Source organism: Megascapheus bottae, chromosome X, assembly GCF_031878675.1.
Source record: "Megascapheus bottae isolate mThoBot1 chromosome X, mThoBot2.hap1, whole genome shotgun sequence".
In the NCBI taxonomy this organism is placed as follows: Eukaryota; Metazoa; Chordata; class Mammalia; order Rodentia; family Geomyidae; genus Megascapheus; species Megascapheus bottae.
In genome coordinates this window covers 77,226,867-77,252,227 of record NC_143547.1, presented here as the reverse complement: position 1 = coordinate 77,252,227, position 25,361 = coordinate 77,226,867, and the positions used below count along the sequence as shown (strand labels likewise).

General features: G+C 38.2%; 1 protein-coding gene across 1 annotated transcript; it reads right to left on the bottom strand.

Moving 5' to 3' along the window:
• Window positions 1-204: 204 nt before the first annotated feature.
• Window positions 205-24,439, bottom strand: Luzp4 (leucine zipper protein 4). The gene is made up of 8 exons (XM_090326046.1): window positions 24,249-24,439; window positions 20,354-20,479; window positions 16,394-16,485; window positions 11,285-12,792; window positions 10,305-10,383; window positions 7,906-7,967; window positions 1,479-1,590; window positions 205-648 (listed from the first exon to the last, which is right to left on the bottom strand). Exons 1-8 carry the CDS (start codon window positions 24,328-24,330, stop codon window positions 568-570), a joined length of 2,142 nt encoding a protein of 713 aa, XP_090182172.1. The 5' UTR covers window positions 24,331-24,439; the 3' UTR covers window positions 205-567.
• Window positions 24,440-25,361: the final 922 nt, after the last annotated feature.

The following is a 25,361-nucleotide window of genomic DNA, read 5'->3' as shown; positions in this document are numbered from 1 at the left end:
TATAACATGCATACAGAAGGCTCTGGATTCTATCCCCAGCACCATAAGAGAAATAACTAATATTTTCACAAGAAATGACAAGAGTTTAATATTCTCATTATTCCTCCTCAAAAGTAAAAGTATACATTTCTAAAGATCAGATTCAGCAGTTTAATAATGAAAAAGTACAATTCAAACTTACAGACAGATTTTTGTGTCATAAACAATACTTATCAATTACATTATTATAATGATGAAATGAAACCGTTTTAGGGATAATGTCTATTACAAATCTTAAGAAATAAATTCACAGAAAATTCTATTATCCAATAGTGAAACATTTAAGTTTGAAAATTGCTATTTTCCTAAATCCTCTTTTAAAACTACTTTCCTTCTTTCTTGCTCACTTTCCCATTCTTTTATGCAAACAAAGCCAACCATTTCTCTTTTATCTGTGAATACTCAGCTTTGAGATTTATCCTCTGAAAAAATAAATCAACCATAGTAAAAAAAAGTTTAAACACTGAAAGAATAATAGATGCTCTTGAATTCACAACAATCTGTTGGCAGTAAATCTTTAAAGAAAGGTCATTTTGATCTTCTGTTAAACAGTCTTAGGTTCCGAATATCTCTCAGTCTAGTGAATCTCTCATTGAGTGTTATCCTAGTCTGTGAAGAAGAGAAAAGCTTTGACATTGGGTAAAGTTAGCAACCTTAAAAATGTTCATATTCATGAATCCTGGTTATTAAAAATAATGGGATCTGCCTTGTGAAGACAACCCTAGGACCAAGTGACTTCTAACTGGTATTACCAGACAACTGATGACCGGAAAGAATTGGTTGAGACTTTACCGTTTCACCTTTATCTAGACTGTCAGTGAGCATGTTTCACATTTCTCCAGCTTTCGAAAATATCATTTTCAACACCATTTCAAGATCACAGTCTGTATTCATGTTATATATTGCCCGTTTTTCACTCACAAGTTACATACTTTAAAAAATTATTTGTCAAGGTGTTATATACAGGAGTTACAGTTACATTTGTAGGGTAGAGAGTACATTACTTCAACATTGTTTAACTGAAGCATGGCAGAAAATCCTCTTGATTTCAATCCTTGCTATGAGAATACTTAAAAACACACTACTGTACTTTGCTTTAGTGCCCGGTCTGGTAAATGTAACTGTCTACTTGAAAAATGAGCCTGAGTACAGGCACTGGGATAAATGTAGCTTGACTTAAATCTGTGTTCCCTTTGAAGTCATTTAAAAATAAGTAATTGGGATTGGCTTCTTTTCTTGATTTGTGTCTTTCACAAAGAGAGAAGAAAAGCAAGAGATTTCTTGAGTGTTAAGGGCTCCAGGTATGCTGTGCCTAATCTCATTTTCATTTTATATATATATATATATATATAAGATAATCTTATATAACCAAGTAGGGCTAAAATAGACATGACATCTTCAATATCTAGTAAGCAAGCTTACTATTCAACTATATTTACCTGATTTTCCACTGGTTCAGAGTTGCATATCAGAGTTAATCCTTTAAGCCAGTTCTGAGGATTTGAGGTATGGTTCTCTGGGTTGATATCTTGAGGTTCACATCTCAGGTATCTGTTATAGATAAGCATATTTAATGAAATATGTATTATAGCCATTAATTAGATGAGCTACTTTTGGTCATTCAACTCTACACACACCTCTCCAAAGTCCCATATGCACAAAATAAAAACAGTATATTCAAGTCTCAAGCTCTGAATCAGGACTAGTGCAACAGCATGTAGTCTTTTGGGGGGGCAGGGAGGCTCTGAACTATAACCCTAGAACCTAGTTTTTAAAATACTTCAGATTTCCTATGGACATTTTTCTGCTAACAGCAAAGCAGCTTTATTGTTTAACTATTCTTATTCCTAAAAGCATTTGGGAGCAAAGGTAACCAGAGCCTCCATGGAAAAAGAAAATATATTTATTACTGTCTTTGGCTGGGTCATGAAGAACACAAGTGGGCTAGGGAATGAATGAAATAGAGAGTAATTCTTAATGGTTATAAAATTTATTTGGGGGTGGTGAAAAATTTTATTCTAAAATTAGATTATAGTGATGTTGCACAACTTTCTCAATATACTAAAAACTACTAACCTATAAACTTTAACTTGGTGAACTTCAAGGTTTAAATTTCTTTTTTTTTTTTTTGCCAGTCCTGGGCTTGAGCTCAGGGCCTGAGCACTGTCCTTGGACTTTCTCAAGGCTAGAGCTCTACCACTTGAGCCTCAGCACCACTTCTGGCTTTTTTCTATGTATGTGGTACCGAGGAATCGAACCCGGGTCTTCATGCATGCTAGGCAAGCACTTTAACCACTCGGCCAAACTCCCGGCCCCTCAAGGTTTAAATTTCTATCTCAATAAAACTTACTGCAAAGGGCTGAAAAGCCATAGATTTGCTTAGCAAAACTCTGCCTTTTAAAACTATAGTACAGACAAAGAAATATATAGTTATAAACAAATACCTGGAAGGCTTAAGGGTATAGATGCAGTGCTTTCCTAACATAGAGAAGGCCCTGTGTGTTATGAAACTGAGTAATAAGGGTATTAGAATAAAGATAGAGTACAAAATGACCTCAACAGATGAACTTTAATGGAGAGTTGAAGAGAGACTCCATGGTGACCTGGGAGAGTCAGAAGACTCAGGCCTCAGGACTTAATATGGTGATGGGTGGGGACAGAGTTGTAGGTAGGGTAGCTGGAGGGTTCAAAGTGTCCAGTGAGTTCATGGTGCAGGTCTTCCAGGTCCAGGAATCGATTGTTTAAGCCTCCATCTGCTTCAAGGAATTCAGGTACCTATCACTTGGGGGTGGGGTGGGGAATGGACCCACACATTTAGATAAAGCTTCTGGGATGCAGTGTTAACATGTTGGAGAATTATTGAAAGTTCCCCTAAGGGGAAAGGCAGTCAGTGGGCAAAGCCATGGGAGAACAAAACAAAGTCCCATCACTGTGTTCAATTCCCAGAACTGGGAAAAATTGGAAAATTAAGTTATCTGCTGTTGTCACCGACTCTGCAATGTTAGTTTTTTTCATTCATTTTCAGTTATAATTTCTACTTGCTTTCCTTTGTTTCAACATACTCAGACATGACCCAAAAGAAACAAAAACTAGGAATTCATAAATAAAACTCTTAATAACTATATAACTTGGTTAATTCTGCACATACATTATGTTCTTTCCTTCACATTCCTCGCCTAGTAAATGATGACTTTAAGAAAACTGCGTGGTTCACTCTACTCCCTTCATTTTAAAACTAATAATGAAAAAGCCACAAACAACAGACACTTATGTTTCAAGGATCCTAAATTAATAATCGCAGACTTAATGTCTCCAATCCTAGCTGATAATGTCAGAACACTATAATAAGAGTTATGGTTGAAATGTACCAGATGCTTAGAACAATGGAGGCTATTTCTCCTAGGAAATGTGTAACATGAATTCCTTGCCCCACTTTTCCTAGCATAATTGTTTAACTGCCCATTTGTGTCCTTCTTTGTGCCTGTGACTTGTCTAAAGGCACACCTCTCCTTTTGCTTTATTCACCAAATAAATCTGTTTGCCACTTGCTTTGTGTATCCCTGCCTCAAATTCACATTCTATGTTGAAGAACAAGAATCTACAGGTTGAGTTTGAAGATTTCCCTTCATCTTCCAAGAACTCACACACCAGTGACAATCTGGCATAATGTAATCACATGATAAAAGTGAAAGTTGATGAACAGATAGAAGAAGGATTCAGAGCGAGGATGATATGAGTCCAGCATTTCTTTTCACAATAGCCTCAAAAAAGAGAAGTCAATAAAATACCTAGGAATGAACCCAACTAAGGAGGCAAAGGACCGCTACAATGATAACTATGGAAGCTAGAGAAATTGAAGAATACACCAGGAAGTAGAAAAATCTCCCACATATGGATGGACCAAATTAATATTTGTAAAAATGGCTATCCTGTAAAGCATTATATATACATTCAATGTAATACCCATCAAAATCCACAGAGATACAGCAAAACAATTTAAAAATTCATAGGAGCCACAAAGGCCTGTAATTCCCAAACCAATCAAAAAAGTGATGCTATAGTTATCGTAATTCCATACTCCATGGTTTACTATAGAACTAGTAATAAAAGGCAGCTGGGTACTGGCACAAACAAAAAAACAGACCTAAAGAACAGTTGGAACAGACTACAAGACCTATAAATGAAACTGCATATCTACACCATATGATTTTTTTGCCAGTCATGGGGCTTGAACTCAGGGCCTGAGCACTGTCCCTGGACTTTTCTCAAGGCTAGAGCTCTACCACTTGAGCCACCATTTCCAGCCTTTTTCTATGTATGTGGTACCAAGGAATCGAATCTTCATGTATGCTAGGCAAGCACTCTACCACTAGGCCAAACTCCCGGCCCCACCATATGATTTTTTTTATGAAGGTGCCAAAACTATGTTGGAAAAAAAATACAGCCTCTTCAAATGTTAGGAAAACTAGACATTTATACACAGAAGACTGAAACTAAATTCCTGTATATTCCCTTGTACTGTCAGTTCAAAATGGATTCATGTAAGACATGTAAGAACGGAAACCATCAATTACTGTAGGAAGTAACAGGAGAAACATGAGAACTTACTGACACAGGCAGGTACTTCCTGAGTAGACTTCCAGGGGCTCGGCAAATTGTATTGACCAATGGGATTGCATAAAGCTAGGATGTTTCTGAACTATGAAAGATATGTTTTCTAAGCTAAAAAGATAACCTACAGAATGGGGGATATTTTTCAGCTATTCATATGACAAGGGTCTAAGAAAAACATATAAGCAGCTCAAAAATGAAACCCCTGATCTAGGCACCCATTGATTGTTCATATAAACATAACTACTCAGGAGGCTCAGATCTGAGGATCATGGCTCAAATCTAGCCTGGGCAGGAAAAAAATCTGTGAGATTCTTATCTCCAACTAACCACTAAAAAGCCAGAAGTGGAGCTGTGGGCTCAAGTGGTAGAACACTGGCCTTGGGCAAAAAAGAGCTCAGAGACAGTGCTCAGGCCCTGAGGATCTATCTCATTACAGATAGAACTCAGTATGAAGATTCCTTACAAAACTAAAAATAGAACTGCCCTCTGACTCAGCAATACCACTCTTGGGCATCTATTGAAGAAGGCCATTACCTTTTTGTTCAAGTATTTGGAGGAAACATTAATAAAAGGGAGAAGAAAGGAGGTAGTTCGGGCTACATCTGGAAAGAATGCCCCTTGGCTAACAAGCATCAAAGCAACTATTGATTCTGGAAGCCAGATGCATCTATCTCAACACTGGAGAGATGACATAGGAAGACTGTGAGTTTGAGGCAAGCCTAGGTTATATAACAAGTGCTAGGACAGCCTATATTCTGTCTCATTAAAAGTTACCCCCCCCCAAAAAATCTTAAAAACTAGGTTATGTCAACCACTAGAATAAACTTGGAAGATTTTCCTCCCACATCTAAACAAAAGGGCAGCCCGAGCAAGGGAAGGATTGACACTATACAAAAATAGAAAAGTAGTCTTTACCTGACCTATGTAACTCTAACCCCTCTAGACATCAGCTTTGTAAGAACAAGAAAACAGTATTTTTTTTTAAAAGAGGAGCCTGAGCAGCCCCTTGATTTCAGCTTATTAATCTCTTATAGAAAATCAGCCAAGTATACCAGGACATTTAACTTACAGAATTGTTCAAAGCTGTTGTGTAAGGTAATATTAATTGTTAGGTAGGCACATTTAAGAGCAAGTTCTCATAGTTACATAGTTATGGCAGAAGAAGCTACTTGCTCTTCAAATGACTACTATCAGCCGAAAAGTCTCCAATGTTTTTTCTTTAGTATCCAGCCAAAATTACTTTGATATTCTGACTCCTTTTCTGATGATTTGGATTGAATAATGCTGACTATAAAACAAATTTATCTGCTCAGAGGTATTTATGGCAGCCATTTTTAAACTTGTGCACTATGACTTCAGACTGAGCATTCATGAGAATGTGCCCACCTTTAAACACGATGATTACTCTTTCCTAATGAAAACCCCCAGCTATCTTTTTTAGCCAATTTCTATCTCAAATCAAAACCAAACTAAACAACTACAACAATTAAAAAAACTATGTCAACCACTAGAGTAATAGCCGAAGCAGATTTCGCCAAACTAAGTCTCGAAACAAAGGGATAGATGCTTTATTTTGGCTCACTAGACTCTAGTGGAGAACACTATTAAGTTAATCTCAGTGTTCTCCTTGATACTAATAATGAACCTCCCTTCACTCTCCTTGTTGTGCTTAACAGCTTTGCACTCACTGACGAGAAAAATCTATTGATTTCAGCTACAGTACTTTAAGCAGCAACCGAAAAACATTCTAGTCTTTTCAGGAGTTGGACTGCTTCTTTACTTGTAATGGTAGAGACATAATGGGGAAATAAAAAGCCCCCAAGTTTTATAGAAATACCAGCCAAATTTGAATAGACCTCTACCATGTGTCAATTTTAGTACTCCAAGGAAGTGACAAACATCTTTGGCAGGCAGTGTAACTCAGTAGTAGCTCAGTAGTACAGAGCTTACCTACAATATTGGTAATTCCAGGTTTCAACCTCAGAACTGCAAACAAACAAACAAATTTTTCACCTTGAACTTAAGCTTATTAATCTGCAATGTGAAAATATAAAGACCTCTAGCACAAGGACTAAATTAAATCGCAAATGTTTACATGCTTGTTCACAACAGTGTATAATAAGTACTCAGTATGCTAGCTATTACGATGAATCTTCTAGGGTCATGTGTCTTTCAATTATTCAACAGATGTCTTTAGTTAGGCCCACTTCAAAGGGGATTTAATGTCATTTTTCCTCCTCTCCTGGTTGCAGAGATGCTTTCTGATATTGCTGATGGAATTAAGGACAGTATACCTTAGATGGCATCTTCTTGTCTTCTACACCCCAAAATATGAATGTAGGAGACAAGAAGATGACACTTAAAGTATATTTCTTTCCCATTAGGATAATTTTGAGCCACAATTTGAGAAACAGGAGACACAAAAAATAGAGTAGAAGTCTTACTTTTAAAAATTTAAATCTTCGGGGCCGGAGTTTGGCCTAGTGGTAGAGTGCTTGCTTAGCATGCACCAAGACCCAAGTTCGATTTCTCGTTACCACATATATGGAAAACAGCCAAAAGTGGTGCTGAAGCTCAAGTGGTAGAGCTGTAGCCTTGAGAAAGTCCAAGGACAGTGATCAGGCCCTGAGCTCAAGCCCCAGGACTGGCAAAAAAAATTAAATCTTCGAAGTAAACATACATTTGTAAGGATGTCTCCCTTCTTGCCCAAAGTTAGCCTTACTCTGGTTTACCTTATTTTTCAGAGATTATCCCATAACCAGGTTTTTCCTGGTACTCTTGTTTTTTTTTTTTTTTAAGAGATTTTTTCTCTTTCCATGCTTATCATCACGGTGTCAAGTACTCTACTATTTCAGCTAAAACAATTCAGAACAGTGGAATTTATTTAATATGTGTATAAACTATTATTAAAGAAGAAAAAAGAGTTTTAAATCTTAAGGTTGAGAATGAGAAAAAAATCATAGAACTTGATTCAGGGTGGCAATTCCTGTATTGCTATACGCAGAAAGAATATAGCAAGGAATTTGTGTTTGCCACTGGAGAGTTGTAAGTAGAAGCTTCAAAAGGAAAAGCTAGCCAGGCAGCCTTTGCCTTAAGAATTTTCTGGTTTTACAATTAAGATTAAGATTATTTACAAAAGTTTTTAAATCCTGTTCAGAATCAGATTCTAAGGCTCCCTGTTGGAGTTATAATCCTGTTTTTCATATTTTCCCTTAAGAATAATTAGTTGTACGGATGTCTGTTTGCAATTACCTTTCTTGATTTCCAAAATTATCACTGGGGCCAATGGAATGCTGCTCATTTTCTGATGTTAGCTAAATGGAAAAAGTAGAAACAAATTAGGCAAAGGCTATCCTCACTCAGCAGTGTTTTTGTCTGTATTTAAAACTGACTCACACCAGTAATCCTACTACTCAGGAAACAAAAAAATTTTGTCTTACTTTTGTGCCAGTCCTTGGGCTTGAACTCAGTGCCTGAATGCTATCCCTGAACTTTGCTGCCCAAAGCTTACACTACCACTTGAGCCACAGCTCCAGGTCCAGTATTTCTTGGTGATTAAGTGACACTTTTCATATGAATTTAAGTTTGCCCTGATGAAGAATTCCAAATTTTAAATTACATGAACTTGTGCAAGCACAGAAAAAGAAGTGATAAATCAATAATTTACCAAATAATATTGACAGAGTCATTACAGAAAATCATGAAAATGTATAAAGATTTCAGTTATCATAGTGGTTTAAACTTTGGAATTGATGGAGACTACATGTTTGCTAACAAACTGACTAAAAGTAAGCTTAGGGAAGGAGTCCAATAGTGTAACGCTCTTGAATAACAACTTACACTTTAACAAAAGGAATACCAGGAAGCTTAAACATGACTTATCTCAGTGGGGGTGAGAGCAGCTCAAAGGAGAAGGAGGCAGAAAAATGTAGATAGGGAGTGTGGGCACATACATCTATAATTACTGTAACTTTAGGAATGGGTAGGCTTGGAACAAATGTGGGAGAGAGATGGAAGGGGTGATACTGATAAAAGTGCATTGTAATCATAAACTGCCATAATGAATTGAAATACATGTACATATACTTAAGGATAATATTTTAAAAATAAAATAATATAAATTTGCAAACTAGAACACAGAGTCTAAACACAATAACCTTGGATATGTACTATACTAAATAAAGCCAAAAGGCAAGTCCACAAAGAATTTACAACTACTAGATCACAATGATTAATCTTCTAACCCATGTATATATGCATGGATATGTACATGATCAACCCACTAGCAGTTCTGAATAAAGGATATGAACAAACATTTCATTGTCAATGAAATGTTCAAAGATTTTAAATTTTCAGTCAGCAAATTGCAAGGTTAGATAAATCTTTTGGCAAAGGAGTGGTGAACTAAGCAATCCTGTAAAACACTAATAATACCAATGGATTAAAGATCAGTAATATCTATTAGAATAAAACCTTGAGGGGGTATCACAGAAATGGTGAGACAAAGGGTGAGTGAATTAAATAGTGATACTAATTAGACACCATGTTGAAAATGAACTATACAACGTGTGGGAGAGGAATTCAGGAGGGAAAAGCTGAAAGGGAGGGAGGAGGTAACACTTCAAAAAGAAATTTACTCACTACCTGACGTGTAACTATAAGCCCCTCTGTACATCACCACTTTTTTTTCTTTTTCTCCCTGGGACTTGTACTCAGGGCCTGAGTGCTGCCCCCTGGGCTTTCTTTGCTACTTGTTTTAAATTTTATTTTTGGGTTAATGTATAGAGGGGTTACAGTTACATTCATCAGGTAGTAGGTGCATTACTTCTCACACACTGATAGCCCTCTTTCATGTTTTTGTTCCCATTTCCCTCCCTCCACCTCCTCCCAATCATCTTTTTTACCCCCTTCCCTTTCCTATTTCAAATATACAAATAAGCATATATACAATATACCAGGTATCAAAATCAGATACATTAACAATATGAGATTAACCACATGCCCTTGGGCATTGTCAAGGCTAGAGCTCTACTACTTGAGCCACAGCACCATTTGTGGCTTTTTCTGTGTATGTGGTAGTGAGGAATCAAACCTAGGCAAGCACTCTACCACTAGACCAAATGAAATGCCAAGCCCCTGTACATCACCTTTACAATAAAATAAAACACTATTAAAAATAAAATTAAATTAAGAACACCAAAAAATGTCTGACTCCTGCCCAAGCTGGATTCTAACTGTAATCTTCAGATTTCATTCTTAGTAGCTAGGATTACAGGCATGATCCACCCACCCAGCAAGAAAAACATTTTTAAGTCTTTCTGTTTTGAGATAGGGTCTAGTTATAGAGTTCATTCTTGCTTGGAAGTTATAGTTCTCATGCTTCAGTCTCCCAAGTGCTGATATCAGAGGTCTGTGACTTCATACATGACTAGAGGAAAACTTCTGTAAGCAATTGTCCTATAATGAGTGTATCATGACAAGGCTTTTATATAAACCAATACTGTTCATTTTAAAATTTCTTAAATCGTTAATATAAACAGTGGGCAAAACTATTACAAAAATGTGCAAAGTGAACACAAATTACAAAATGTGCAGAGTTTATTAATAACCTCACACAGATTGTGAAGTGTTCTAGAAGTACTAACACTTACCCTTTGATTCCTGTTCTTCACATAGAATCTTTGCTGCAGTCTCCGGAAATATTCCTCTCTCCTTTTTATTGCAAGATGTCTGATATTAATCATATAGGGTGAAAAATGAAAAAGAAATATTTTATTTTGAAAGAGATTATTACATAGAGTGTCTTTAATAATTATTCTTTTTTTGCCAATCTTGAGGCTTGAACTCCGGGCCAGGGCACTGTCCTTGGGCTTTCTCAGGGCTAGCACTCTACCACTTGTGCAACCATACCATTTCCAGCCTTTTCTGTGTATGTGGTACCAAGGAATCAAACCCAGGGTTTCATACATGCTAGGCAAGCACTGTACCACTAGGCCATGTTCCTAGTATCTTTAAATATTCTTTCAAATTATATATTCACCAGTTTATAATTTTTATAAGAATATTAAAACCCGTTAACAATGTTGAAATACACCATACTCAATTACTTGTTTTATTTGGATAATATGCAATTGGTTTAAAATTAAAATAAGCTAGGGGGTGCAGCTCAGTAGTAAATCATAGACAAAGCTCTGCATTCAATCAGCAGCATCTCAAATGTACATACTGGTTGAGCCTTCAAAATACAAATTTTTTTCAGCTCAGTCATCTTATTGACATCATGCCTCCAAAATAAATTTAATGGGGTCAGTATAAATTTAATAGGGAGCAGGGCTCTTACTCTTTGCTATATGAGGAGTCAGTGAGAAAGGTGGCCATCTGCAAGTATGGAAGCCCTCATCAAAACCAGTTATGTATTTCCAGCCTCCAGAATTGTAAGGAATTTTTGAGCAATCCAGGCTACAGTATTTTGGTATAGTCTCCTAAACACACTATGTCATTGGTATACTAGTAAGATGCAGGCCCTCCTTCCTGTATACAAATTGTATTTGTCCTTTCATCGTCATGTTTCTAATTATATTTTTATTATCTTTACATTGTACTAATGAGTAGGTATTCACTATATTTTTACCTGTCAAATTTAAATTCAGACTCAGGTGTTTCTCTGGATCTTCCTGGAGGTGAGTATCTTTGGTATCTCTCTGATAGGCCATAAGAGCTCTCTGATTGGCCATAAGATATCTCTGACCGGTTAAAAGATTTTTCTGACCAACTATGGGATCTCCCTAAGCAACTATGATATCTCTTTGAATGATCATAATGCTTCTCTAAGTTCTCATATGATCGCCTATAATGGTCTTGAGATGGGCTGTAGGTGTCTCCAGATGGCCTGCGTTGGTATGGAGAATTTCGGACTAGAGATGGCCTGCACTGGTCTGGGGATCTCCGGAAGGGAGATGGCCCGCGCTGGTCAATAGATCTCCGGAAAGGAGATCGCCTGCCTTGGTCAGGGGATCTCCTGAAGGGAGATCGCCCACGTTGCTCTGAATATCTCCGAACCGGAGATTGCCTGCCTTGCTCTGGAGATCTCCAGAAGGGAGATCGCCTGCGTTGGTCGGGAGAAATACGGACAGGAGATTGCCTCCATGGAGATCTCTGAACCAGAGGTCGCATGCATTGGTCTGGAGATCTGCGGACTGGAGATCGCCTGCGTTGGTCAGGAGAACTCCAGACCGGAGATCGACTGCGTTGGTAAGGAGAAATATGGACAGGAGATCGCCTACATGGAGATCTCTGAAACAGAGATCGCATGTATTGTTCTGGAGATCTGCGGACTGGAGATTGCCTGTGTTGGTCAGGAAAACTCCAGACCGGAGATCGCCTGCGTTGGTCGGGAGAAATATGGACAGGAGATCGCCTACATGGAGATCTCTGAAACAGAGATCGCATGTATTGTTCTGGAGATCTGCGGACTGGAGATCGCCTGCGTTGGTTGGGAGAACTCCAGACCGGAGATCGCCTGCGTTGGTCATGAGAAATATGGACAGGAGATCGCCTACATGGAGATCTCTGAACCAGAGATCGCCTGCGTCGGTCAGGAGAACGCCAGACCGGAGATCGCCTGCGTTGGTCGGGAGAAATATGGACAGGAGATCCCCTACATGGAGATCTCTTAACCAGAGATCGCCTGCATTGCTCTGGAGATCTGCAGACTGGGGATCGCCTGCGTTGGTCTGGAGGTCTGCGGACTGGAGATCGCCTGCGTTGGTCAGGAGAACTCCAGACCGGAGACCGCCTGCGTTGGTCCGGAGAACTCCGGATCAGGGATTGCCTTCGTTGGTCTGGAGAACTAGAGACGGGAGATCTAGGGACCAAAGATCGTCTGCGTTGATCTGGAGATCTACGGACCAGAGATCGCCTGCGTTGGTCCGGAGAACTCTGGACCGTGGATAGCCTTTGTTGGTCTGGAGAACTAGGGACGGGAGATCTCCAGCGCTGATCTGGAGATCTATATTGGTCTTTAGATCTCACTGATTGGCCACTGTTGCTGCAGTTATCTTCTAATTGTCTCCGTTGTTCTTCAAGTTGGCCTCGATTCTTCTTATTCTGACAACTGCGATTGCACTTTTGCAAAGAGCCCTAATTATACAAAACAAAACATATACTCTATGACTTGTTTGTTATAATAGTTATTTCTCAAAAACATTTCTATGGGTAATTGTTTCTTCTAAAATTCCACTATGCCTACCTTTTATATAAGAATTTTCAGAACTGTAGACTAGCTGATATCCCATGCCACTGACATAAAGATTATGTATATCAAACTTCAATAAAATACGAAAAATTAATTTCTTTGTGAACTTGAATTCATTCCAAATTGTACTACCCATTGTTTTCTGGATCTTATTTACGAAAGAAATAAGACTGTGTGTTGTGAAGAACGAAGCATTTAATAATATTTTATAATGCAAATCCCTAGAACCAGAAGAAAATACAAAAAAATATACTGTTTGTCTACTTCGTGAGCATTAAAAAACTATTTATCTTTGAAATATTAGTAAGTGCTTAACTCTCCAGATGAAAATGAAGTGAAGAGAAACCATGAAGTAAACAGAAAGTTGGCTTAATATTGTTCAAGTACATTGTCTTGGTGAAAACTCAACCTATCTTTTCAGTTTTTAAACCAAAAGGGCAGGGAGTGAAATTAAAATGGAAATAATGAAAACTTGAACAATTCTCTTATGTAAGATCAAACAAATAATAATGTGCTTAAAAATCAAACTTTCTCAATATTGTCTGGTAAACAAAAAATGCTGAAGGTTTGATATGGCTTCCTAGTGTAGCACTATCAGAAGCTGAATGTAACTGCAAAATAGCGCAGAAAATTTGTAATACATGAAAATTAGGGAAAAAAATGAGTTGTTTTGCTAAACCCCTCTAGCGTTTGTGATGAAAACCTAAATAAGTACACCAGGCAGCACACACATGTATTTCTAGTTTAGGAGCACAGTGACGATCAGGAAAGATAGAACAGGTCAGTTTCCTAAAGATTGTTTCCAAAGGAGCTTGCAGTCTTTTTAATGAGGAAATTATTTTCAGGGTTGGAGATATAACTCAGTGGAGACAACATTGCTATGCTGGGCATATCCTAAGTATGTGTAAGCTCCCTAACAATTTTCTTTCCTTAAAAGTAAGCAGAACTATTCGCTCATGGGCATGGTGGCTCATGCTGAGATCTTAGGATCAAGGTTCAAAGCCAGCCCAGGCACAAAAGGACCTGAGCCTCTTATCTCCAAATAACCTCTAGAAAATGGGAGTGGTGCTGTGGCCCTAGGGTAGGGTGGTAGCCTTGAGCTGAAGAGCTTAGGGAAAATGCCCAGGCCCAGAGTTCAAATCCCACAACTGACCAAAAAAAGAATTGAGCTGTGGGCCATGACCTAGTGGTAAAGTGCTTACATAGCATGCAGGAAGACCCAATTTAATTCCTCAGTACCACATACTGAGGCTCAAGTGATAGAGCTCTCGTCTTGAGTGTTCAGGCCCTGAGTTCAAGCCCCAGGACTGGCAAAAAAAAAAAGAATTGAACTGTGTAAATACATTTATGTCTTGCTAAGTTTAAATCTTACAAAGTACACAGCCAAATTTGGTGGTATTCAGTAGGCTAAAGCAAGAGGACTTGTGAGTTCAGAGTCAGTCTGAGCTATAGATACCCTGTCTCAAAGAAAAGGAATTGCAAAGCATCAGTGAAAGCTAAATATCCAATTTATTGGTAAAATAATTTTTAAATAAACAAGGATATTTATTTATTTATCTATTTGTGCATTTTTGTGACAGTCTTACTATGTATCCTAAACTGACTAGTCCAGGATGGTCCTGAACTCACAGTTCTCCTGCCTAACCTTCTCGAGTGCTAGGTTTACAGTCATATGTCACGACTTATATTTCTTTATTATATTTTTTCCTGAGGAACTCTGCTGTAGTGGCAATCTCCAAAATTCCAAAAGTATAAGTGATAGCTGGTATCAAATTTGAGATGTTTCCATAATATCAGTTTTACATAGCAAAAGTAAGCTTGTGCTATTTTCAAACTTAAAAATTCCCTCAAAGGAGTGGAAGATGTATCATGGCTGAGGCCTTGGGTTCAATTTCGGACACTGGAAAAATAAACCCCAAAGAACCCAAAACAAAAAATACTCCATCCTATCAGACATCACAGTGCCTGCAGAGAATATGTATTGAATCAGTATCTGTTATATCAGTTTAAATGAATCATTCGAATATTTGAAAAGTTAACCTATCCCTCCAAAAATAAGAATTTTCCTTTTCAGATTTGACAAAAATGGTTTAAGCTTTTAAAGTTATCATTTTTTAAAACTAGAAGACCATATAATCTTAAGATTATTTACATTCTAGGCTCAAATACTAACACAATTATTAGCTTATGTATCTACATGAGGCCTATATAATTCTTTTTTTCATATATTTTTTATTGTATTTAATAGAAGGGTTACATTATATTCACCAGATAGAAGGTGCATTACTTCACATACATCGATACCTTTTCTTATGTCTTGGGCCCCATTTCCCTCCCCCCACCACCACCCCTCATCTTGTTTTCCTCCCTTCTCTATCAGACTTCAAAAAACCAAATACACATGTATACAATATATCAGATAACCAGGAGAAATACTGTAACAATATGAGCTAACCAAGGACAGCAAAAGAGATGAGAGATAACATAGTACATTAAGAACAACAATCACTCATTATATGGCTTTTGTTTCTATATCCTACAGGTCCTTTATTTAGCACCATACTATATGGCGTTATGTATTTAGGTTTTGTTCTATTAATCTCTGCTAGGAGAGCCCAAGGTTTCTACTGATTATAACAAATGAGGGAGACTACTGGGCCTATGTTCCTTTGAGACTGGCTTAAGTCACTTAATGTGATTTTTTTCTAAGTCTTTCCATTTCCTTACAAATGGGGCAATGTTGTTCTTTCTGACAGCAGCATAGAATTCCATTGTGTATAAATACCACATCTTGTTGATCCACTCATCAACTGAGGGGCATCTGGGTTGGTTCTATATGTTTGCTATGGTAAATAGTGCTGCAATGAACATTGTTGTGCTAGTGGATTTAGTATGTCCTTGTTTCTGGATGATTGGGTAAATGCCAAGTAGTGGAACTTCTGGGTCATAGAGGAGCTCTATATTTAGTCTTTTGAGGAACTGAGGCCTATATAATTCTTGTCCATGTGCCCAGTTTACCAAATTTAAAGGTGAAACACTATAAAACTCATCTGTCCCAGATTGTCTGTTGGTTCCAGAATGTTTCCTATCCTATTTCATCTCACTTCTGTTTTTTACAAGTAACTTACAAAGGTATTGTAACTGTTTTAGACTGTAATTTAAGATGACTGTATATAACAATTGAAAATGATCAAATAGGATGAAAATCACCAATGATCTATTTTAGCATTTTATAAATTCACTTTTTAGTGAATAAAAATAAAGGAATTACAACCAAAGGACAATAAAATATCAAAATAACAACCATTGTTAATTGAAATAAACACGGGCAAAAATACAATGAAAAAATTAGATTTAAATTATATTGAATATACTACTGAAGTATAATAAAGAACAATTTCTACTCTCAACAGAATTGAAAATTATGCTTACTGTTAAGGAAAGTTTAGGAATTTTTGAATCATTTAATTACTTATAATAATTTACCTGGATCTTTTTATTTCCACAGTCACATCTAGGACATTTCTGGTTATTGTCATCATCATGATTTTGTCTTCTTTGTAAATTGTTTTTAAGTCCTGTGTATCCATTGAAAAGTAATTATCAGTAAATCCAACATCTTTCAGAAATATTACCTATAATTTCATTTTAAAAGTTGTGTAGTTTTCAAAACATTCATCTCATTACTTTGATATCATTTGAGACTTTTACTGAACTTTAAGTTCTTTGCCCTGCTATTTCTATTTACTTAGTATCTCAATAGTTTAAAAGTTGTCTTCGTATACCTCAAATCAGATTTCAAAGTCCATCAAACATGATATATCTGAAATTCAGTACTCGAATAGCATAAGTAGTAATGAAAAAAGCTATTTATGTAAATTATATGGATATTTGCTTTACTTTTGGGGTATGACAGATTGAGAACCAACTTAAAAAGGCAGATCTCCCAAAGCTCACAAATGCCAATTTATGTTTCGTTAGAAGCAGAAGAATGAGCCCTCTATTGGTAGCTACTTTGTTCCTGTAATAACCATTACTCCTCCTTTTTCTCAGAAGAGGCTAAAACACTGAAAGCTTCAAACAAGGACTATAATGAAGCTAGGTAGCAACTCTTAGGGGCTAGACTGTGAAGAAGAACATTACAACCTACTGACTAGATCGGGGATCTAGTCAATTGTTGAGAACACTTCTCTTTCGGTGGCAATCTGCAGCAGTCATATTAATATATGATCACTGCCCCAACCATGTGCTCTAACCAATGCGATTAAGGCAACAGAGGACATTCTTCATATAATTTTCCATTCTTTGCCCAACAACAATCCTTTTTTTTTTTTTTGGTCGGTTGTGGGACTTTAACTCTGGGCCTGGCGTTGTCCCTGAGCTGTTCAGATCAAGGCTAACGCCCTAATCTGAGAGACACTTATCTCCCACTAACTACCAAAAAAGTGGAAGTGGCACTGTGGTTCAAGGGGTAGGCCAGTAGCCTTTACCTGAAGAACTAAGGGACAACATCCAAGCCAAGAGCAAGAGTTCAAGCCCCACGATTGACAAAAATAAAAAAATAGTCTCACACACTTCCGTGCCCGGGCTGGCTTTGAACGGTAATCACCAGATCTCAGCCACCTGAGTAGCTAGGAGTACACGTGTGAGCCATTGTGCCTGGCAACAACATTCCTTTTTATAAAATGAGTGCCATGATGCTCAGATTATTGACTGTACTGGTTAGTACAAAACATTTCTTAATCCATATGTATATATAAAAAATTCTGTCCTTTGGGGCCTGGAGTTTGGCCTAGTGGTAGGATGCTTGCCTAGCATGCGGGAAGACCCTGAGCTCAAGCCCAGGACTGGCAAAAAAAATTCTGTCCTTCAATGAAATAAGCTATACAATATTTTACTATTTATTTGACATGATATAAATTCTCACCAAGCCTGTAATGAGTTGAAGTCCAAGAAAAATAAAGCAAAAACCATAATAGAATTTTAAAAAACAAATCAATCTACTTAAAGTCGGGAAAGACATGAGGGTGTCTATTCTCACTTTTACTCAATAAAATGCTGGAATCTCTCTCCCTTCCCCCCACACTTGGCTTTCTCTCTCGTCCGCTGGGGCTTGGCCTCTGGGCCTGGGAGCTGTACTTTGAGCTCTTCAGCTCAAGGCTAGCACTCTACCACTTGAGCCACATTGACACTTCAAGTTTTCTTGTAGTTATATTTGGAGATAAGGATCTCTTGGACTTTTGTGCCCAAGGTGGCTTTGAACTGTGATCCTCAGATCTCAGCCTCCTGAGTAGCTAGGATTACGCACTTGAGCCATCTGCATCAGGTCTAGTGCTGAAATTTCCAGCCATAACAATAAGATAAATGAAAAAGAAGTCAAATTACACCTATTTACAGATGATATACTTAAAGGACCCTACACGTTCTATCAAAAAAAAAACCTCTTGAACAAGCAAACAAAATAACTTTTTTAGATCTAATAACACTTTTGGCAAATTAGCAGATACAAAAAATCAATATATAAACATTAGTAGCTTTTCTATATACCAACAGCAAACAGGCAGAGAAAGACATCTGGAAAATAATCATAGTCATAATAGTCTAAAAACAATCTTAGAATAAACTTAACCAAGGAAGCAAAACATGATATAAATAGTAAGAAACTGGAAGAAAGAAACTTAAAACACTAGATAGAAGACAGACTTTCCATGTTCATAGACTAACATATTATGAAAATAGCTCTGATATCAAATATGAGGTATAAATTAAATTCCCATAAAAGTACCAGAATCATTCTTCACAGACAGAAAAATCAATCAAAAACTTCATATGGAAGCAGAAAAGACCCCAAATTGCCAAAGCAATTCTGAGCAAAATGACCTTGGAGGTATCACAATATCTAATTTCAAATAATAACACAGTTAAACAGAAGCAAACACAGCATGGCATTGTCACAGAACCAGACATGTAGAAAAAATGGAATAGAAAAAGAAATAGAAGATACATAAAGCTAAGCTAAGAGATGACTGACAAAGGAACACACTGGAAAAGAATCTCTTCAACAAATGGTGTTGGGGAAATGAGACATCCATATACTCTGCACAACAAATGAAATAATTTCCAGAATTAAGCCACAACTCACAGAATAGCTGAATGTGTCTGCAAGCTACTCATCAAAGGATTAATTTCCAAAATGCATGAAAAGTCAATACTTCTCAGGTGTGGTGGTTCATGCCTGTAATCCTAGCTCCTCAGGAGGCTGAGATCTGAGGATCATGGCTCAAAGCCAGCCGTGGCATAAAAGGACCTGGGACTCTTATCTCCAGTTAACTTCTAGAAAACGGGACCTGGGGCTTGGCTCAAGGGTAGGGGGGTAGCCTTGAGCTGAAGAGCTCAGGGACAGTGCCCAGGCAGAGTTCAAGGCACATGACCCAGAGGAAAAAAGTCAATACTAAAACAATGCAATTAAGTAAAGGGCAAAACAGTTGGACATTTCTCAAAAAAAGATTAAAAATGGCTAATAAACACAAGAAGAAAACCTGGACATTTTAGTTATAAGGATATGCAAATCAAACCAATACTGGGATTCTAACTTCCTAGTCATATTAGTGATTATATCATCAAGAAAACATAACGTAATGATGGAGAGGATGTATTAGGAGGAAAAAGGACCCTCATACACAGTTGGTAGGAATACATATGGCAACTAACATGTACACTTATCTGAAAAAAATGAAAACATAACTCTACCACTCTATAGTATGCATCTGAAGGAACATAAGTCAACCTAAAAAAGATACTTATACTCCTATGCTTTGACAGGCACTGTTTACAACAACTAAGCTATGGAACAACAATTGGAGACTGGACAAAGAAAATGAGGCACATATATAAAGTGGAGTCTTACTCAGCTATAAGGATGAAATCCTAGTATTTTGAGGAAAATAAATGAAACTATAGATATCTAGAAGAAAATAAATGAAACTGGAGATCATAATACTAAGCCAGGTAATTCAAACTCAAAGGGGCAAGTATTGCAAGACTTCATGCATGTGCAGAATCTAGACCTAAAAAATTACCAGGAAATGACAAGATGATAAAAAAGGAGTTGATAATATATCATGCAATAAGAAGGAGACAGTGAATGGAAAGTGGGAGACAGTGAATATGATAAAAAGCACATATGTGTGTTTGGAAATATAATGAAATCCACCAAAAAGCCTAAGAGGAAGGAGGGATTAGGAAAGAATAATACAATTGGAGTAAATTTGATAAATGTACATTATATGTGTGTATATAAAAATGAGCCTCTTCTGTACAATTAATTTCTGTAAATAACATATTTTAAAAAGAAACAACAGGACTTTAAAACATTTCAATTTCTTGAATTTGCTACTCATAGTCATTTTATAATATTTACCATGTGATTTTTTTAGTACAATTTACCTCTCATCCAGTGAAGATAGTGAGCACGTGAGCTTCCTCTTGAACCTGAATTCTTTTTGCTACTGCTCTTCTTATGACTACTTTTATGTCTGTTTCTTCTTCCTTCTTCAAGGACTGTAATGTCATCTACAACAAAACCACAGAGATGTGGCAGAAAATGGTTTCCTAGAATTATCATTTTGATCTTGAAATACATTATTGCATAATACATTAATATATATATGGCAAATGCAATCTGAATATCAATAATATATTTTTGCTATTATGCAGCTTAATTACACTTTTACACATTGCCCTAGAAACCCATTCTTTATTTCCATGAGGAAAATTCTTCACATATCCGAAGCTGTCATAGAGATGAGATACTAGAACATAACATCTTGCCAGCTATAAGTTGACTGGCATATGATGGAGTACTGACTTAATGACTGATGCAGGCCTGCAGAGAGCATAAAAACAGACTACTGCATATTTAAACAGCTTCAAAATTCTTGTTGGTAGGACTGGGAGCATGGCCTCTTGGTAGAGTGCTTACCTAGCATGCATGAAGAGCTTGGTTCGATTTCTTGGTACCACATACATAGAAAAAGCTGAAAGTGGTGCTGGGGCTCAAGTGGTAGAGCTTTAGCCATGAGAAAGCCCAAGGCAGTGCTCAGACCCTGAGTCCAAGCCCCAAAACTGGCAAAAAAAACCATGTGCTATGCTCCCTTCTTTTTTTGGTAAGATTTGCTAAGGGTCTGTCAATTTTGTAAATTTTTTCAAAGAACCGGCTCCTTGTTTTGTTGATTCTTTCTATAATTTTTTTGGACTCCAATTCATTTAATTCTGGTTTGATTTTGATAATTTGTTTCCTTCTACTGGGATTAGGGTTGGTTTGTGGCGTTTAAGGTGACATGTTAAATTGTTGGTTTGCGATTTTTCCAATTTGTTATTGCAGGCACTCAGAGATATAAATTTTCCTCTGAATACTGGCTTTGCTGTGTCACAAAGGAGCTGGTATTTTGTGTGCTCCTTTTTGTTAAATTTCATAAATTTATGCTGAAAGCTTTGGAGAAACTCGGAATCCATGCACATTCCTCAGTATAATAAAGGCAGTGTATGACAAACCCACAGCTAGTATTATACTTAATGGCGAAAAGCTAAAGCCATTCCCTCTAAAATCAGGAACGTGACAAGGATGCCCACTCTGTCTACTCCTCTTTAACATAGTATTATAATTCCTAGCCAGAGCAATAAGGCAAGAAACAAGCACAAGGGGGATCCAAATAGGGAAAGACGAAGTGAAACTATCCCTCTTTGCAGATGACATGATTCTGTATCTAAAGAACCCTATAGACTCCACTCCCAAGTTCCTTGAGCTGATTTAAAACTTTGGAAAGGTAGCAGGGTATAAAATTAACCCTCAAAAATCAACTGCCTTCCTCTATGCCAACAGTGAGAGGAACAAGGCAACAATCAGGAAAGCAACTCCTTTTGCAATAGCCTCAAAGAAAATAAAGTACCTAGGAATTAACTTAACTAAGGATTAAAGGACCTTTTGGATGAAAAGTTTAAAACCCCGAAAAAGGAAATTAAAGCAGAACTGAGGAAATGGAAAAATCTCCCATGCTCCTGGATTGAAAGAATCAACATCGTGAAAATGACAATCTTGCCAGGGGCCATCTACAAATTCAACACAATACTCATCAATATCCCAATGTCATTCTTTAAAGAATTAGAAGAGGCAATCCAAAATTTCATATGGAATAATAAAAGACCCCGGATAGCAAAAACACTTCTTAGCAGAAAGAACAGCGCTGGAGGAATTTTAATACCAAACTTTAGCCTCTACTACAGAGGTATAGTGACCAAAAGAGCTTGGTTCTGGCAGAAGAACAGGCCTGAAGACCAATGGAATAGAACTGAGGACACAAATGTTAAACCACAGACCTATGGCCACCTAATCTTTGACAAGGGAGCCAAAAAATAGAATGGAAGAAAGACAGCCTCTTCAACAAGTGGTGCTGGCAGAACTGGTTAAGCACTTGCAGAAAAGTGAAGTTGGATCCTTCTTTGTCACCCTGCACTAGAATTAACTCCAAATGGATCAAATACCTTGAGGTAAAAGCTGACACACTGAAAACTACAAGAAGGAAGAGGAGAGTCAGTAGGCCTCCTTGGCACAGGTCGAAACTTTCTCAACAAGGACCAAGAAACACAACAAATTAGAGAAAGGCTGGATAAGTGGGACTGCATTAAACTGCGGAGCTTTTGTATGGCAAAGGACATAGCTAGTAAATTAATTAGGAAGTGTAGAGAGTGGGAGAAGATCTTCACAAACCATACAACAGACAAAGGCATCATATGTAAAGTATATCAACAGGTCAAAAAATTGAATCACTCCAAAACTAATCTCCAAAGTAACAACCATCCCATTAAAAGATGGGCCAAAGACTTAAAGAGTCTTCTCTGAAGAAGAAACAAAAATGGCCTATAGACACATGAAGAAATGCTCAACATCTATGGTCATAAAAGAAATGCAAATCAAAACAACTGTAAGATTCCACCTCACTCCAGTTAGAATGGCCAGGATCAGGAAAACGAATGACAACAGATGCTGGAGGGGACGTGGCCAGGAGGGATCACTACTACACTGTTGGTGGGAGTGCAAACTCGTTCAACCACTATGGAAAGCAGTGTGGCAGTGCCTCAAAAGGCTAAACATAGAACTCCCCTATGACCCAGCAATTCTACTACTTGGCATTTACCCAACCATCCAGAAACCAGGGCATACTAAATCCACTAGCACAACAATGTTCATTGCAGCATTATTCACCATAGCAAAGATATGGAACCAAACTAGATGTCCCTCAGAAAAAAAACAAAAAACAAAAAAAACCAACAAAAAAACCTCCACTATATTAGTGGTTTGAGGTCAAGACTCTTGGTGGAATACCACTGAGTCATGTATCCTGACAGGTTTTTAATACTGTGAAACTTCATTGTATTGCTATTTCTGTAGTTTGCTGTGTCTGTAGCCATTTTCCCGTGTCAAGCTCACAAGTACGTGAGAGCATATCCACTTAGTATATCCCTCATTTTTGCATCCTATCTGCTTAACACCCACCGTTACTTGGGGTGAATTTCATAATTGCTATAGCCCACCCATTCCTAGCTTCCGCACTTGTCCACCGCGTTTCCTGCCCTTCTAAAGTCTACCTCCGTCATCTTGAGACAAGCGCGGGGGTTTGCAAGGTTTCTTGCGGTTCTTGCTGATTGCAGCTTTCTCTAGCTCGCCGCCCCCGCACTCCTCCCCCCAAGCAAGCGAAACGCGTTTCTCGTGCCGCCACTACATCCGGGCATTTCACAGTATGCCGCGTTACTTCTCCCATGCCCTACTTCACGCCATGCTACCATACTAGGCGCCATTTTCTGCGCATACTACCTTAACCTTACCCACCGTTTCCCGATCTCTTTACGTCAACCCCCCCACTCCCGCCCGTAGCAAACAAAGAACGAAAGGCAAATAACCCAGTTTTTTTCTGGCTAGACTGTGAGTGGTCAGGATAAAAGCGCTTTTGGAAAGCATTTCACTCTTTCAGCCTTAAACTCAGTCCGTCGAGCGTGGGGTACTCTCCGTTTGCGCGGCAAATTGTGCACGAGGTTCCGCTTTTCCTTAGTGCTACCACCAAACAACGAATGCACACAATACACCAACATGCAAACACAGCACTCCAGCTCACCCAGTTGCCCGTCCCTACATTCTGGTCACGCATGAGTTCGGAAGACCACAGGTTGGCCTCGCGACTCTCAAGATCACAAGCACGTTTCCCTAGAGTCAAATTCGTAGAAAAAGCCATTTTATATCCCCTTCAGCGACCAAACTAGCGGGGATGGGGGCATGGGGGAAACATACCGACAGTAAAATTCAGAAAACTGAAATTTCCCCAAATGGAATGTTGAGGAAGCAACCTCCCGGTGAGTTGTAAGCCCACCATGTTCTTCTTCTCATGTCTTCCTCAGCTCTTCCGTGAAGCGCCCGCACGGCGCAGTGACGGGAAGCTGAGTGGCATGTCCACAGGAAGTGGGAGATTTCTCCGCCTTGGAATTGGGTCACCCAATAACAAGTTTTTCCTTCGCTGTTGCTAAGGCTCTTAAAGGACATTGATTGGCTTGTGCGTGCACGAGACAAGTTGACTTATGGGAAAAATAATCTCAAGAGACATGGGGGAGGCAAGACAAGAAAAAAAAAAGCCCGCGCATTTTCGCTGTCTTCCCTCAACCCGCCCCTCCCCCCACGTCCTGTAGCCTGCCCACTTGGCAAAGTATTATTTCCCCATGTGTGCCCCAATCACCCACTCAGGGGCATTTCACTTCCACCACACTCTTCACTTCCACCTTCTCGTGACTAAAACTTGATTTCACGGCGCCATAAGATGCTTTTGAATAACTTCAAATGGGTATGCATGGTTTTGCTTAAGAAAAACGCCCGACATGGTAGGATGAAGTCACATTGATTACTATCCGGGCACCTGAGGGTAGCTATGGATCTTTCTCAGGGGGAAAAATAATCTGAGCATCTCCTTCTCCCACCCCCACCCCCCACACACATGTAGGCTTTACCTATTTAGCCCAAACTTGCCTCAAAACTGTCTGGGGGAAAAACAAGAATAACAACAACAACACCAACAAAAACCAAACGATTTTTTCGGGGGTTGCTTTTTGCAGGCCGATGTAGCCAACAACTCATGATACTCTTGCCTCAACCTTCCAATTGCCGAAACAATTTTTAAAATGTGAATTATTTTTTCACTCTGCACTATGTTTAAATAAGGAACCCAAAACACAAAGACACACTTTTGACGCTAGCTACTACTCAAAGCTAGATATGGTCTGAGAAAAATGGAAACCCTTCACAGTTTTTTGCAAAACTAATATTGTTCTCCTCCAGACAACTCTCCTTTTTCCATCAAAGAAATGAACAACGTTCCTTCAGCCCTCTCCTGTCTCCCCTCCCATCCTTACCACT

Coding starts and splice junctions, on each gene's coding strand:
- Luzp4 (XM_090326046.1), bottom strand. CDS start 24,330: ATGGTGGGCTTACAACTCACCGGGAGGTTGCTTCCTCAACATTCCATT. Junction 10,384..11,284: donor TCTGAATTTAAATTTGACAG/GTAAAAATATAG, acceptor GATTAATATCAG/ACATCTTGCAATAAAAAGGA. Junction 7,968..10,304: donor TGAAGAACAGGAATCAAAGG/GTAAGTGTTAGT, acceptor TTTTCCATTTAG/CTAACATCAGAAAATGAGCA.